A 16,346-nucleotide genomic window follows, 5' to 3' on the forward strand; every position below is an offset into this window, starting at 1 on the left:
ATTTCCAGGTCACACAGATGCTGAATAGAGTTGGAATTTTAAAACAGCTCCTTCAACACTAAAACTAGTGTCTATATTCACTTCCATCCTAGAGTCTATAAGAATAGTCTTATTCTCCCAAGTCTCTTCCCAACTTGACTGTGAGCCTCCAAAGAACAGAAGCTATAGATATTCTTCCTGCCTTTTGCACAGACTAAGGTTGTTAGAAACACGATGGATTTTTCAGAATTTGTGCCTTGAATAGATTCAAGATGGGGATGGAAGGGGTCAGAAGTCTGGAGAACCCCTAAGCTTCAGAATCTCTAGCTTTGAATTTTCTGGGCCTCCTCCCAGCCTAGTATTCACCTGGCTAAGGAGGAGCCTGCCCACCTGAGGCTGTCCCTTACCTGCTCCTCCCCTAGCCCTGGGAGGAGCCTGAGTTTCAAGTCAGGTGAGCCACTAAAGAAAAATACTACTAGAATCTGAGCTCCGGCTGACTTCTTCCCGGCCTCCCTCATCATTTGATCTCTCTGGATTTGGCAGGAGTCAGAATTACAGCTGGATGTGACCCAAGAACTAGGAGGCCAAAGCCAAAAATTAGGAACCCAAGCTCACAAGGAATCAGGACTACGAGGAACCAGGAGCCAGCGCCAACCAGGTGTTTGGGATTACAAACTAAGAGATTGGCTCTAATTCTGGAGAGGGTAGTGCTGGGACTCTGAGAAGGGAAAAATTGGTGGCCCTAGCATCGTCAAGTGTTGGGGGGGGTGATCCCCATAGAAGCCTCGGGCCTCTGCCATGCTAAGCAGTCGGGTCCACTGACAAAGTCTCAGAGAAATTGAAGCAATCAGCCAGGATAGAATAGATGTTTTTTGCCTTTTCCTACTGAATTTTGAACTCCTGAAACGCCAACCCCTAATCTCTAACCACTGACTCTGGTCCTGTCTTCCTGGAAAGATATGGCCATGGGCAGCCAGGAGCCAGAGCCAACTGAGCCTGTGTCTAGGTCCCCAGATGAAGAGGACCGAATGGAGAGCTTGGCTCCTTCAACCCCCTGCCCTCCTGAGGCTGCCCCTGTGGACAGTGAGCCCCTATTGGGGGCCACAGCTCAGTGGGCTCTCCAGCTCCTGGAGGACGTAGAAGACGAGTGCCCTATCTGTACAGAGCCTTATGGGGCAGATGAGCACCTCTTGGTGTTGCTGAACTGTGGACATGGCCTGTGCCAGCACTGCCTAAACAGGCTCATGGGCACAGCTCCCAGCACTGATCTGGGCCGTGTGCGGTGCCCGCTGTGCCGGCAGAAGACTCCAATGTTGGAGTGGGAGATCTACCAACTACAGGAGGAGTTGCTCCAGGCTGACGGGCCCCAACCCCCACCACCTCCCAGCCCCCCAGCCCTTCCTCCCCGTGGGACAGGGCTTCAGGCTTCCCTGGAGCACCGTTATCAATTTCGAGGAAACCGAGGTTGCCTCCCCTTCTTGCCTTGCCCACCCTGTCTGATCACCAGGCTCTGGGCCCTTCGTGAAAGGGGGCCTTCCACCCGATGCCTGGTCTTGCTGACAATGGTAGCCTTGGAGGTGTTTGGACTGGTACTCATTTTTCTGCCCCTTCTACTACTTGCCTTGCTCTTTATCCTACTTAACTATTCAGCTCACTGACCAGCCAGCCTGGGCTCAAAGACCTTGGAGTGGGTGGGCTTGCTCACCACTTACCAATGATTTGCTCATCAAAGAAGTAGGAAGACTAGAACATTACAACACCCTGTCACTGGAGGGATCCTGAACTGAATGAACTGATAATTAGCTCTGAGAAATTCTAGGGGATAATTCTTCTTGGAGCTAATGGTCATCAATTGGAGAGCTTAAACTTTGATTTGATCACAACTTCCTCAGCCATCCTCCTTGATAAGTCAAGACTGAATGGGGGGGGAAAGAAAGAACTGGATTACTGACCGAAGTAAGTTCACAATCTGGATAATGTGTTGAAATTATTATTTACATTAGTGAAAAGAAGTGGGGGTGGGAGTGGGATGGCAATGAATACCCTAAGATGGTGGGCTTGGAAGGGACAGGTGTGGACAGCCTGGTGGAGAGACAAGTGCCTTCTTGGGATAGGAAGTATAGAAACAGACCACTCAGGTCGCTGGGGGGAGGGACAGAAATGTCCTCTGTTCCTCTTTGTCTGGAGCTCTCAGATAAGGGCCATGCTGCTGGTGTTCTCTGAAGGTCAGACAGGCTTGGGCTTGAAGGTGAGGAAATAGAAACTGCTCCTACCCAAATAGGGTGAAATCTCGGGCCTCACATTGCTAGGAGGGAGAACTCCAGAGGAGAGCTGCTCTCCTAACATATGGACATGTTTCCTCTGACAAAGGTATGGCCAGCTGTGGTGAACACAATTTATCCGGGTGTAAAAATGCTAGGGGACACAAATTCCAAAGTGACCCCTTCTGCAGCCACCTAATTCTCCTGGAACTTGCCTCCCACACATATATACACTCCAGGCCACAAAAGAGAGCCCATAAAAAAGAACAGCTCACAAGCTTTGGGGACAGAGACACAGCAATGCTGGATGGGAGAGAGCAGCAGTCCAGTGTACAGAATGGAGCTGAGAATCTAGCTCTCATCAAACTACATCTTAAGAACTATATCCAGATAGTAAAAAGCTGGAATGTGTCCAGAAGACTGACCAGACATATGAGAGGCCTGTAGACTATGTCATGTGAGAATTGGTTGAAAGAACTATGTATCATCCATTGGGAAATGGTCCATCTAGTAAAGATATATGAATGTAATATAATAAATCACTATGCTGTAAGAAATGATGAATGCAAAGAAACATGGAAAGATTTGTCCAAACTAATGCAGACAGAAATAAGAAGAGCCAAGAAAACAAGAGACAATTCTCAAACTTTTTGATGTCAGGACCCTTCTATACTCTTGTTATTGAGGGCCCAAAGAACATTTGTTTATATGAGTGATATTTATTATGTCATAAAGTAGAATTGATAAATTTAAAAATATTTATTCATTTAAAGTAACATGTAACAACGTCACATGTTAAACTGGATATTTTCTATGAAAAAATAAGTATTCTACAAAACAAAAATTTAGTGAAAAGAGTGGTACTGTCAACCATTTTTGTAGATCCCTCTTAATGATTGCCTTAAAAGACAACTGGATTTTCATATTTGCTTCTACTGTAGTATTGTTTTAATTGAAATATTTGAAGAAAATCCAGCCTCACACGTAGATATAGTTGGAATAGGGAGGAATATTTAAATAGGCAAATATCTTAATATTATGAAAATAGTTTTGATGGTGCAGATCCCCTGAAAGGGTCTCAGGGACCCATAGAGGCCTGTGGACCAATTCTTTGAGAATTGCTGATATACACAATGACTACAACAATGTAAATGGAAAGAACAACCACAAAACAATCAAGTATTACAAAATTACAAAGAACATGCTTGGTTCCCCCTTCCCCCCAAAAAAAATACCGAGGATATCTTTACTCCATTTGTTTGCAGAAGTGGGCTGTCCACAAGTGTGGTACACTACATATATTTCATATTTTCTAGATGTATCAGTCAGTTTTGATTTTTTTCACTTCCACATTTTCTTTTAAAAACTGTATTTTATTGTACGGGGCTGCCCCCTGGAAAAAAAAAAGAATTCCTAGGAGAATTTCTGGTGATTACAAAAGACATTAATAAAATTATTTTTAAAATAAAAATATTAGAACTAAAAGGGTCTTCATTAATATCATTTAGATCAACCCCTTCATTTTTCAAAGGAGAAAACTGAAGCCCAGAGAAATTAACCATTTCTAATTTCATTATTGCTGTCTTGGAATGTCATTAGGAAGCGTTTAGGCTTCTGCCCAGAAGTTAAAGCTAGATCTAAAGACTAAATATTTTGGGGAGGCAGTTTTCAAATTATAAGAATTTTCTAAAAATCAAAGCTGTCAAAAAGATAACCTTAGAGGTCAGTGAGTTCTTTCTCCATAAGGAAGCATTCCAGCTGACATAACACCCCCATCCCCAAGAAGATATAGAAAAGAAAGGAAGACTCAGTTGTCTCCAAAGTCACTTCCTACAGTGAAATTCTACAGTTTCTGGCTGCACCTAAACTTCTGCCAGAACAGATGCTCTGGTTTTCACTTGAGAGGGTGCAAGATTCAACCAACTGTTTTAACAGTGACATTAGCATCAGGAGAGAATGTATTAGGTGGGTACAGTGGCTGGTGTATGAAAACTAGGCCTGGGTGCACAGAATTTCCAAAGCAGTCATGGTCCGGCTTTGTGTGGATCACATTGCTGCTTTGTTCTCATGTGGTCCTATCCCATCTCCCACCTTTACAAGCCCAAAGACTTGTGTTTCCCTTTCATCTGAACCGAGTTCCTGTCCCCAAAAGGTAGCCTTTGGATAAAAGGAGCCCCACTCTGTGATGTCTAGGTGAAGAGGTGACTGGATTAGAAGTGAAGACAGTCAGAAAGGTTGGGATCAATTAGCTAATCAGTTGGTCGGTAATCCCCTGGGTGTCCCTCTCTCCCTCGGTACTGTGGATTCTCACTAGCCTTAGAACTGGTTCAGTCCACTCACCACCCTTAAAACCCCAGCCATCAGAACTGTACTGACACCTCCACCCCACCCTCCCACCCTCTTCTCCCAAGTTCAGGCACTGACAAGGTTGGAATTTTTCAAAAGGAGTCTTTACTAGGAAACTCTGGGGCAGAAGGAAAGAAACACAATAGCAGAGAAGCAGATGAGTTTGCAGAGCACGCATTCCTGATCAGAGCAAATACTGAGCCCCAGAGCAGCTTATATGGAATAAGTTACAGATCATCTGCTTCTGGGGGACAGCAAAGGGTGGTGGAAGAAGCGCTAGACTTAGAATTCAATGATTGGGGTTCAAGTCCCTTGGGCAAAAGTCATGTCACCTCTGAGCCTGTTTCCTCATCTGTAAAATGGGGATAATACTTGCATTGCCTACCTCACAAGGTTGCTGTGAGGAAAACGCTTTGTAAACGTAAAGTGCTATAGAAATATGAACTGTCCTTAGTAGTAGTTATTGTCCTTATTCTTGCCCCTGACACTGAGCTGAACCAAGATAAAAAGGTTTACCATACGTGACCCAGGGGGAAGGAGATCAGTAGATCCCTGGGTTCAAGCACAGCAGTAGTAGAGGCCCAGAGTTCCAAGAGGGGTCACCCACACAGGAGAGAAGTGGGTGCCTGTAGTCCCTTCTTGCTGGGGAATCCTTGGCTGATGGAACCAGCCCAGATGTATAAAGGAAATAAGAGGCCTCTAGATCCGGTTGTCCATGTTTCCCAGGCTCACACGCAAGGCCCAACATAACGAAGCACACAAATGGAGCCTAGTTGCATGCTGACATGAGACTCCAGGGACCGTGTCTTCATTGCTGGAAGGGAGAACCTGGGACCCAACTCTGGGTAGAAGGGTTCCTGGGGAGGATGCAGACCTGTTAGATTGAAGGGGCTCTGGGTTGGATTTCATGGGCCTCTCTCCCATGACTACTCTGCTATAAGGAAGGAGAGAAAGGAGAGACTCGGACTGAGGCTTATGTCCACCTGGGGAGGAGGGTTGTGCTGTTGAAGATGGTTCCAATTAGCAATTGAAATGGCAACTTTGGCAAAGGGTTTTAATGGCAAAACTGGCTGCAGAGACCCCTTTTTGAAGGGGTGAGGAATAGGAAGCAGCAGGGCAGGGACAGAAAAGGCTTCTTCTTAGGGGCTAGCATGGCTCCACTTGTAGGAGAAGCAGCTTCAGAGGGTAAGCAAACACCCAGGGAGGTCGAAGGAAAGTAAGGATCCCAGAACATATGGAGACAGGGAACATCTAGGTTGCAGTGCTTTTCTGCTAAGTCCTTTGGGATGTTCCAAAAGTCTGACACTGGAAGAACCAAGAGGAGCAGAAGTCCTAGCATGGGGGATGAGGGGGTAGCAGGTATCGGGGGGTGGGGAGCACTACATGATAGCGCAGGAAGACAGCGGGTTCCGCACGTGGCAGGTACAGGCAGCCCCACAGTACTGGCGGAAGGTCTGGTAGCAACTGCCCTCAGCCTCACCACCCCACTGGCCAGGTGGGGCAGTCAGTGCCTCTGGTGGCAGACGACTCAAGATGGATGTATTGACAGCCAGGGCAGCCAGCCCATAGTCAGTGAAGAGCACAGTCTCCCTGCGGCAAGTAGGGCAAGAGATGAACTTGTACTTGGGGCAGGACTCATAAAGGATTTGTAGACACTGCTCGCACACAGAATGCAGACAGGACAGCACCCGTGGACGCCGCTGGGTCAGGTTGTATGTGTGCCCGCAGGTCGGGCACTCCAGCGGCTCCCCAGCTGGGCCGGGCCGTAACACGTATTGGTTCACAATGACCTCATCACCAGGAGCGACTCGGGGGAAGCCCAACTCGGCGCTGCTCTTCCGGGGCCTCCTGGGGGGAGGTGGTGTTCGAGGTACCCCTTCCAAGGCAGGAACATCCCCACCACAGGCCTGATTGACGATGATCTCCGTGTCTGAAGGCCAGGCCCTCTTGGGGGCCAGGGCAGGAGCGGGCCTGGGGGTGGGGGTGTAGCGGGGGGTTCCCGCCTGGAGCTCTGGGAACTTCTCTGGGTGAACAATCTTCATGGTCTCCATCTTGAGGATGACCTGTGGGCCCTTCAGGCAGGACATGAGGAGGCCGGGCCAGCCACTCGCCTCGGGCCCAGGGGGCGCCGGCATCCGGCTAGTGGCACTTAGGCTGGCTGAGCCCTGGGTTGGGGGTGCCGGTGAGGACCCAGCATCCGGGACAGCATCTTGGCACGGCCAGGACTGAGGCGTCCCCCGGCCGCCCCCCTGACTCCCAGGGGCGGCCGGTGAGAATGTTTGGGGGCAGATCTGGGGGGGAGACCCCCCCAGGAGCCCCAGCTTCCTCCCAGGGCAAGTCTCAGAAGAAGGAGAAATGACCCGAGGGGTGGGTGGAGGAGACCCCCAAGGTACAGGTGTGTCCCCCAGGGCCTCTGCCCTCTGCCTGAGGAGGTCCGCGGGAGGCTTCCTCTCTGGCCTGAGTCAGTGGTCCCAGTACCCCGGCAGGTGGACCCCCAGGCACTTCGGGGTTTCCATGGCTCCAGGGCGGGGCTTCCCGAGGGAGTTGGTTCCCCTCCCTCCCACCAGCCAAGGGACACCGGGGAGAACGGGAAAGAAACTGCAAACAGAGAGCAAAGGGTAAAGGAGGTCACCGGGCCAAGGGAGACGTGACCCTAGAAGCAACTGCCTGACCCTTCACCCAAACCCATCCCCAAACCCGGGAACTTGACCTCTGACTCCCAGCCCGGCCCAGAAACCCACGGAGCCCTCCCCTCTCCAGCCCAGGTGCGTGCTCCGCCCCCGGAGCCCTCGGAGAAAGGAGGGGATGGAAAAGGGCCAGGGAGGGGAGCCGCGTATCCCGGGCAGACAGACCTCAGGCCGGGCAAGCGGGAGCCCGGGGGTCCGGTCGCGATGGGTGCCCGCCCTCCGCCCGTCTCCGGCCCGTCCGTCACCTGGCTCGGCCCCCAGCGGCTCCGATGCGGCGCCAGGCCCGGGCGCGCCGCCGCCGAGGTTATCTGAAAGGCAGACAGGGATGCGCCGCCGCCGCCGCTGCCCAGCCCGGCCCAGGCGGCTCCTCGCTCGCAAGGCGGGAGGAAAGCAGGAGCAGGGCCCGGCGGCGGGGATGCGGCGCGGGGATGCGGCGCGGGGATGCGGGGGCCCGGCCCGGAGCGGGGGCGCGGGCGCGGCGCGGGCGGCTCAGCGGGACTCGGCGCGGCGGCGGCGGCAGGTGCGTGCGGAGCCGAGCGCGCTCTGCGGCGGCGGCGGCGGCGGCGCGGGGACCGCAGTGAGTGCGCGCTGCGCCTCGCGTCCCCCTCGCTGGCTCGGCGCGGCTGCAGCGCCTCCCCGGGCCCCCGACCTGACCCCGCCCCCAGCTCGCCCAGCCGGCGCCCCCGCTCCCTCACCGCCCCCGCATCGCGCGCCCCCCCGCGCCCGCCCCTCGCCCCCCCCCCCAGGGGCACAGAACGAGGCTCCCAGGCGCGGCCCCCGCTCAGCGCGAGAACATGTTCCCTGTCCCCCAGTCACGCCGAGAGTCTCCGCGGGAGCCTCCCCCTCTCCGCAGCGGCAGCCCGGAGGGGGAAGCGGGGGACGGGCGCGGCGGGAGCGGCTGTCCGGCCGAGAGCCCTGTCACAGCCCTAGCCTTCCATGTTCTCTCCTCGGCCCCACTAACGGACACACGCACGCCATTGGGTGGGACGAACGACACGCGCCCGGCTCCCCCTCCCAGACAAGGCCGCAGTCTGGGGGGCGGGGGGTCAGCCTCAGGCTGTGGGAGCCAGGCTCTGGCACAGGAAATCCGGGCTTTCTCCTCTTCGGGCCACAGGCTCGCCACACACAATGCAGCCCGGGGGAGGGGGAGGAACAACGGGGGGAGGGAGGACCTGGGCAGGGGGGGGGGAGTCAATTTTTTGGGTGTAGTTTAGCTGGGAAGGCGATTGTACCCTCTGGATATAAAGCCACGCGCGACCTCCGACCCTCAGGGAAATATGATCCCTGTCCCTCACGTGCATCTCACCCATGCTCCTTTTGCTGAATTTACATCTCACCCCTTCCCCTGATCCCCTTGTTGTCTCATAAACGCATTGCATGGCTCGCCGTAACCCTCCGCTCTCCACCGATTGCTCTTCTGCCACCGCTCAGTCCAAGCCTACATGTTTTCCCTCTGAACTCTCGGGCTTAGACACTGGCCGGGGGGCTCAAGGAAAATGCCTCCTAAGCACTCTCAGGCCAGTCTCTGGGGAAAAGTTCGCCTTGGGACCCTTGGCCCTAGAGTCAGCGAGTTGCCTGCAGACCCCAGAATCTGTGTTTAGCTCACACTTGGCCCATCTAGAGAAAATAAAATTTAAATTGGGGGGAGGAGCGAGGTAAATTATAATGACAATTAGAGTAATACCTAGAGCTGGAATTATCACTTAATCACTCTCCTCCCTATCTCTCTCAGACCCACTGCTACAAACACAAGTCCACCTATGGTCGATCATCTAACAAGGTCTTCCGTCTATGCGTCAACCGGCACAACCAACCTGCCTACCTCCTCCCCAATTTAATTGGACTCCGTATCTCTTGTAACCTATTTCATTGGAGATACCGCCTCCTACTGCCCCAAATTAGAGACCAAGAAGGATGGTCAGCATCTCTTTCACTACCCATTGCATTTCCGAGAGCGCCTCTACCCTTAGCCCTTTCTTCTTTCAAAGTCCTTTCAACTCCCACGTACTTTCTTTTTCCCATCTTGATGACTGGTACCTTATGACTTCCAAATTATTCTTCCAACTTTTTTTTCCTCTGAGGCAACTGGGATTAAGTGACTTGCCCAGGGTCACACAGCCAGGAAGTGTTAAGTGTCTGAGCCCAGGTTTGAACTCAGGTCCTCCTGACTTCAGGGCTGGTGCTCTATCCACTGCACTACCTAGCTGCCCCTCAGCTTTTTCTAGTTTTAAAAGTCCTACTAACCTCCATACAACTGCTCTACCTTCACCATTCTGTCGGTGGTCATAATTTCATTCCTTGCCTCAAGCACACGGCTCCACCTCATCTCTATCCCAGAATGCCTTACTCCTTAGAGAAATATTATCATTTGTATGTGTAACCCAAAGCATGGACTTCTCATCTGGCTTATGGTCTTTCTCTCCAACCTATCTTCTACCATCCTTCTCAATGATTGTAATATTCATGTTGACAATGCCACCAGGAATCTGATTTCTTAATTTCTCCATAATCTCAACTCCAAAGATTTTCTCCACCTAACAAGGATGTACTTTAGACTGTATAAGCATTCAGAATTATACTATTCTAAGATTTTAATCTTGGAATTCCATTGCTCAAGAACAACCTTTCTTGCTCTCATTTATACTCGTCTATCCTTGTAATCTTCAGTTTCTTGAACTTTTCTTATTCTTACTTCATATCCCTTTTCTGGTTTTACTTACCTTCATATCCAATCTCTGATTCTATGTATAACTAACTACTCTCCTAGGACCTCTTGTCTCCCTGATATTCTCTGTTTCTGGGTAGCTGTCCACATGTGATTTTTAAATTGTTTTTTTGTTTTGCCTTTTTGCTCCCACTTTTTGCCAGGGCAAAAGTGCTTGGAGAAATACATGAAATTTATTATATCCTAGATTTAATTTTGCAAGGAATTTTACTTAGCAATACCCTAATCCAACCTTTCATTTTACAGAAAAGGAAACTGAGGCACTGAGAAGGTAAGGGAGTTGCTTAAGATCAGATGGGTCATAACTGAATGAGAATTTGAATTTTCTTATTCCACTTATTGTGTATCTAATTTATATTTTAATATATTTAACATCTACTGGTCATCCTGCCATCTGGGGGAGGGGGTGGAGGGTAAGAGGGGAAAAATTGGAACAAGAGGTTTGGCGATTGTTAATGCTGTAAAGTTACCCATACATATAACCTGTAAATAAAAGGCTATTAAATTTAAAAAAAAAAAAAAGAAGAATTTTCTTATTCCAAATTCAGATTTTTTTTACTTCAAAAAAAAAAAAAAAAAAAAAGCTCTTTTCACTGCATGGTTTAGTTCATTTCACCCACTATAAATTGATGGCATGTATACTCTCAAAGCTAAAGAATACATTCCTATTGTCTGTTAAAATTATGAACTTATTGCAACTTATGTTAGATTTTTGCACAAGTGCTGAAGCAAGTATTTTTATTTTAGGTTTGGGGAGAAAGTATTGTTAGCAATTTCTTGACAACATATTCAAAGATGTAAAAAAATGTATTTTTGTTCTTACTCAACTTTCTTTAAGTGTAATTCTGCAGCGCCTATGTATATTTTGGCACTTCAATATTTAATGCTTCTAAGGAAGTATTGAAGCTGTATTTTATCTGTTCATATTCAATAGATCTTTAATTTTGTCAAGAAAAAAATTATGAACTTATTGTTTTCAAGGCATGTACTTTGTAGGTAACTTGACATTTCTTCAAAAATGTTTTGTCAAAATAAATCATTAAATTAAAAAAAAAAACAATTCGTGGTTCATAATTTCAGGGGACAGCTTGACAATCCTGTTTTACTCTTAGCAACTCTTTACTAATTTCCAATAACAACAGATTTTTCTATCCTCTTACCACCAACTATACTGTCACTGTTCACAATTACAGCAGATGTGAGCCTCTTTCTCCCTTGGGTAGGTTGCAGTCACCCAACTTCATTTCTTCAGCTCTCCTTCATACCGCCAACCTTCTTAGCATCATTGCCCTTTCTTTTTTTCTGGTTACAGAAGATGAGATGTTTCTAGTTTTCATCATGGTTAACCTTTTTTCCTAAATCCTTAACCTCCTTTTTTCCAGCCTCCTTCAGTACTTTGACCCAGCAGTCATCCCTTCTCTTTCTGCATCCTTAATCTCACCTTCACCAGTATCATGGACAAATATTCACCTTAAGAATATCAACTTGGCAATTATAAAGTATGGAGATGAACTGGAGAGGAGAGAAGTTAGATTCTAGGAGACCAACTGGGATGATAATCCAATAGTCCAGATAAGAAATGCTGGGATCCTGAAAGAGGCAGTGGTGATATAAATAGTGAGAAAAGGATGCTTAGGAGAGATGTTAAAAGGTTAGAATTTAGCAAGATTTAGCAACTGATTAGATAGGTGTGACAACACAATGTTGATAGTTCTTAAGTTTTGAATCTGGGTGACTGGAATGATGGCAATAGCCTTAACAGAAATATAGAAGTAAAAAGTGAGTTTCGGAGGAAAGATAGTAAGGGTATTTTGGACATAATGAGTTGGAGTTGTCTGTGATCATGTAGTTGGAGATGTACAGCCAGGAAGTTGGTGGGAAGCAATAGCAGGAGAAAGATAAGCATAGGTTAGGTAGATCTGAGAATTATCTGCATAGAGAATTACATTCTTGGAACTGATGAAATCGATAGAAGGTAGAAAAGAATGAAAAAGAGATGGCTCATGCACGCCAATGGAGGGGGGATGTGTGATAATTTTGCAAAAGATACTGGAAAGGATTGGTCTTATGGGTAGGAAAAGAACTACAAGCCCTACTATGGTAAGTAGTACTAACTGCCCACTGGGGACCTACCTGGCCAGTTCCAGCTGGGCAATGCTGCCATTTTCTTTCTCTCTTCTCCCTTCTCTCCTTCCTTGTCTTCTTTCTCATTTCCCCCCTCTTCTCCCTGGGGGAATCATACCACATATATGTGGGTGCTCTGTCCAAAGGAATATAAATTTTTATCACTTTTACATCACAAAATATCTTGGAATTGGGGCTAGAATATTTTTCTTTGCTTCCCAACAACAATCTGGTTGATTGAATGAGCAAGTGAGTGATTGAGATAGAATCCAGATTATAAAGGTTTGAGAACTGAATGTCAGGTGAGAAAATTAAAGTATCTTTTCTTGTGGAAAAGATGGAATAATATAGACTAAAGGATAGTTTAACTGGATGGATTTGGAACTGGTTGAATGGCAAGACTCAAAGAAGAGTCATTAATAGTCAATGTCAACTTGGCAGATCCCCAGGAATCTGTGCTTGGCCCTGTGATGTTTAAAATTTTTATCAGTAGCTTAAGGTGAAGATATAGATGAATGAATGAAAAAGCATTTATTAATCACTTTCTATATGCCATGGCACATAGTAAGTACCAAGCACTGTACTAACTTTTAGAAATACAAATAAAAAGGATAGTCTCTATCTCAAAGAGTTTATAATCTAAAGGGAAAAATAATAGACATAGAGCAGTGGTATCCAGGGAGAAAATATTTTGGTCCAGAAAGCTACTGAGATCAGAGATAGTGACTAAAAGGGGGTCATATGAGAGTAGATTGGTTTTATTTAATCACGGTTCGTGTTTCAAGAATTGAAAAGCCAGTCATATACACATGGCTGTGAAGTTGTTGGTAAGGAGTCTATGAAGAAAGGAGCCAAAAAGAAAAGAGAAATTTTGGTTGAGTGATGGATTCGGAAACCAGATTGTAAGGGGTGGAGAAGTTATGTGAGATGAAAAAAAAAAAAAATGGAGTTATATTTACATGTGAAAAAGAAAGATGTGTACTATCTAATGCCAAGCTTATTAAGTTGGCAGATGACGCAAAGATAGAAGGGTTAGCTGACATGATGGATGACAGTTAGGAACCAAAAAGACCTTAACAGGCTAGAGCATGAATCTAATAAGATGAAATTCAGGGCATTAATTTTCCTTGCCATTTTCTCCTCCCCAGCTATTCTACTTTGCATTTATAGCTGCATTTCTTCCAGGTACTCATTTAGTCCTTGTAGGAAAGGCAGTCTTTTTTTTTCTTTTTTTTTTCTGAGGTTCTACCTGTATTTGTTGGGACATTACCATCTTCTTCTGGATATACCCCTTGGGTTTCTTCAGCTCTATTAGCGTAAACATCTTTTATTAGGAGTTAGGATGTAAAAGAGAAGAGAGATACAGAATGATAGCTTGAGGGATGGTAGAGTCAAGTGAAGATTTTTGAAGGATGAAGGTGATCTGGACAGGTTGTAAGCAACCAGCAAAGAGCCAGTGAATAAAGAGTGTTTGACAATTGAAGATAGGAAGGGAATAATTTATGGGCAAGCTGCTAGAAGAGACATGAGAAATGGACTCAAGAAAGAATATACGTAGTGGGACTGGTATTGACATAAGAAAGGCCTGAGACTGAAAGAAAGGAGGAAAGAATAGCAAATGATGTTGAGGTTACTTAAAGTATAGAATTAGGCTCCTGATAGAGGGAATCTTAAGTTCCTTATAGAGAGAGGGAGAGAGACAAAAACAAAGATGTAGGCAACGTGTGCTAAAGCCAGCTTTAACTGTTAGGACTATTTGCTAAATTTGAGCATTTACACCTCAGAAATAAACAAATACTACAAATCAGGGCTTGGTTTATAGTTTTACTGATTACTTAAGCAATGGAGAAAATGTTAATAAGGAACATTTAAGTGTTTCTTGTACATTCCCTTTCCCCCCCTAGCTGCTAAATATTCATTAGCACACCTTTGGATGAAGGTCATTTGAAAAGAACAAAGAAGGTTTGAATTAATTTCTGTGGGAAGTGAAAAAGCCAGTTAGGAAAAAGTATAAGACACTGTGCAACAGCAAGGGCTGAGATTCTAAACTTGACAAACACCAAATAATTTGTCTGTTTCCCTCTAAAGTGCCTTCTGTTTCCTTCTGCATATTTTAAATATTTCATTGATATTTTTTCTTTTTCTTTTCCTCCCTCATTTCCTTTTTTCTTTCTCTTCCTTTATTTCTTCAGGGCTATCACTATAATGTTCCCTTCCACCACCATTTTAATAAAAACTAAAACTTCCTTTATACCAAATTAGTATAGCCACAAAAAAGATCTACATATTGGTCATGCCTGAAAACATGTCTAATTTTTCATCTCTGATCCATTACTTTTTTGTCAAAAGAAAGCATTTTTCATCCTTAGTCCTCTGCAGCCATGGTTGGTTACTGAATGATCAGATTTCATAAGTATTTCAAAATTGTTTTTCTTTACAAATGTTGTAATCATTAAATAAAGTATTCCCTTGGATCTGTTCGATTCATTATGCGTTAGTTCATACAAGTTTTCTTAAGTTTCTCTGAATCTATCACTTTCATTATTTCTTAAAGTACATGAATATTACTTTATATTCATAAACTATAATTTGTTTAAATATTCCCCAGTTGACTGGACATCCCTTCAGTTTCTATTTCTTTTGCCATAATAAAAAATGCTTAAATATTGCAATGAATATATTTGTACATTTGGATTCTTTCTCTCCTTTTAGGTGTGTATTGATAAATTTTTAAAAATTGGCTCTCTCTAAAAAAAATTAAAATGAAGGTGTACTAAACTTTCAGGTTTAATCTTCATTATTAACATTTTTCCATCATTTTCTTAAATTTACATAATCAACAAAACAAAAATGTATAGATGTTTACACTGAAATTTAACAATTGGATCTTTCAATCCTTTAAAAGTGGTTCCCATACACCTGTGTCACATACCTCCACTTCTTATTCTGCCATCTCTCCAGTTTCAGCCCTTATCACCACTGTCTGAGAATGCTGAAACAGCTTTCTTGTAGGTCTTTTAACTTCCCCTCTCTTCTCAATCCAAAACATTCTTTATACAGAAAAAATTGTTAGAAAATGTATCTTAATCATAGATCTGGTGATGTTATACTCCAATGCTCAAAAATCTTTAGTGAATCCCTATTGCTTCTCTTTATACACTTCTGCCTAATAATTATGTTCCTAATGCCACTTTACCTTTCTTGTCTGAGATCTTCCCCGTCAAACCTCATGCAACAAATAATTTTGTAAATTTACTATGCACCATGCAACATTGTTTATTATAATTGTGTTGGTATTTCACCTCCATCTTATACTATAAACTCCTTGAGGACAGGGATTGTGTCACCCACACTGTTTCCCCCAGCAATCTGGCACAGAGTTCAGTACTACACAGATGTTTGACAAATGTTTATTGTTTTTTGTTAAGTCTAGAGCTTAGGGCAAGACAGGGCCATCTGGAATATTGGGCTTTTTGGGGAGGAGGGGAGGTTAGATATGCTGAGTGTGTAGGAGACAGAAATGTGAATATGGGAATGGGGATAGTCAGGACCCTGCCTCTGGCACTCATTAGCTATCTAGCCAATCTCACTGTGATTTTATAAATATAAACACACAGAGAGACAGAGACAGAGAGAACTACTACTTGCTCTATATATCCTGTTCTCTTTTTAGGCTGGCAGGAGATACTGAAATGAGGAAGGGCAGGGATAAGTCTTGAAGGATCCTCCCTTGGAGAGGCCTAAACTCCCCAGGTTCTTAACCTACTTGGGATCTGGTATAGTTAATTGACAGTCAGCAACATGTGGAGCCTTTCTATGTGCACTAGAATTTAAAAGAAGTTGGAAAAGGCTTCTTCAGAAAAGGGGATTTTAGATAGAACTTGAAGGTACCCAGGGAAGAAAGGGAGGAAGAGCATTCTAGGCCTGTGGTACAACCAGAGAAAAAACCCCAAGTCAGGAGATGAAACCTCTTGTTTGCAGAATTGTAAGGAGACCAGGGTCTCTAAATCAAAGACTGAATTTCAAGGAGTAAAGTTTAAGAATAGAAAGGGAAGGGGGTAATTATGAAAGGCTGTGAATGCCAAACAGAAGATTTTTGTATTTGATGTCTAAGGCAATAGTAAGCCACTGGAGTTTACTGAATAGGTAGGTGATATTTTCAGACCTATATTTTAGGGGAAAAGACTGTGTGGAATTAACTGGAGGAAGACACTCTCATGGAAA

At 45.5% G+C, this 16,346-nt stretch overlaps 2 protein-coding genes across 3 annotated transcripts; one reads left to right on the forward strand and one right to left on the reverse strand.

Annotated features, from left to right (window-relative positions):
• The first annotated feature begins 390 nt into the window (after positions 1-390).
• LOC105749023 (RING finger protein 225) lies at positions 391-2,831 on the forward strand. The gene has a single exon (XM_012539603.3). It carries the CDS (start codon positions 939-941, stop codon positions 1,635-1,637), a length of 699 nt encoding a protein of 232 aa, XP_012395057.1. The 5' UTR covers positions 391-938; the 3' UTR covers positions 1,638-2,831.
• A 1,840-nt stretch (positions 2,832-4,671) lies between these two features.
• RNF208 (ring finger protein 208) lies at positions 4,672-7,725 on the reverse strand. Of its 2 annotated transcripts, none has more exons than XM_031951908.1 (2): positions 7,519-7,725; positions 4,672-7,184 (listed from the first exon to the last, which is right to left on the reverse strand). In XM_031951908.1, the coding sequence occupies exon 2, from the start codon at positions 6,719-6,721 to the stop codon at positions 5,966-5,968; it is 756 nt and encodes a 251-aa protein (XP_031807768.1). In that variant the 5' UTR covers positions 6,722-7,184; positions 7,519-7,725; the 3' UTR covers positions 4,672-5,965. The 2 variants fall into 2 exon arrangements, with proteins under 2 accessions (XP_031807768.1, XP_003757585.1); XM_003757537.4 differs by having other exon boundaries at positions 7,439-7,725.
• Positions 7,726-16,346: the final 8,621 nt, after the last annotated feature.

This window comes from Sarcophilus harrisii, chromosome 2, assembly GCF_902635505.1.
Source record: "Sarcophilus harrisii chromosome 2, mSarHar1.11, whole genome shotgun sequence".
Classification (NCBI taxonomy): Eukaryota; Metazoa; Chordata; class Mammalia; order Dasyuromorphia; family Dasyuridae; genus Sarcophilus; species Sarcophilus harrisii.

What these genes read in the sequence shown, in the direction of transcription:
- LOC105749023 (XM_012539603.3), top strand. Translation starts at nt 939, where the DNA reads ATGGCCATGGGCAGCCAGGAGCCAGAGCCAACTGAGCCTGTGTCTAGG.
- RNF208 (XM_031951908.1), bottom strand. Translation starts at nt 6,721, where the DNA reads ATGCCGGCGCCCCCTGGGCCCGAGGCGAGTGGCTGGCCCGGCCTCCTC.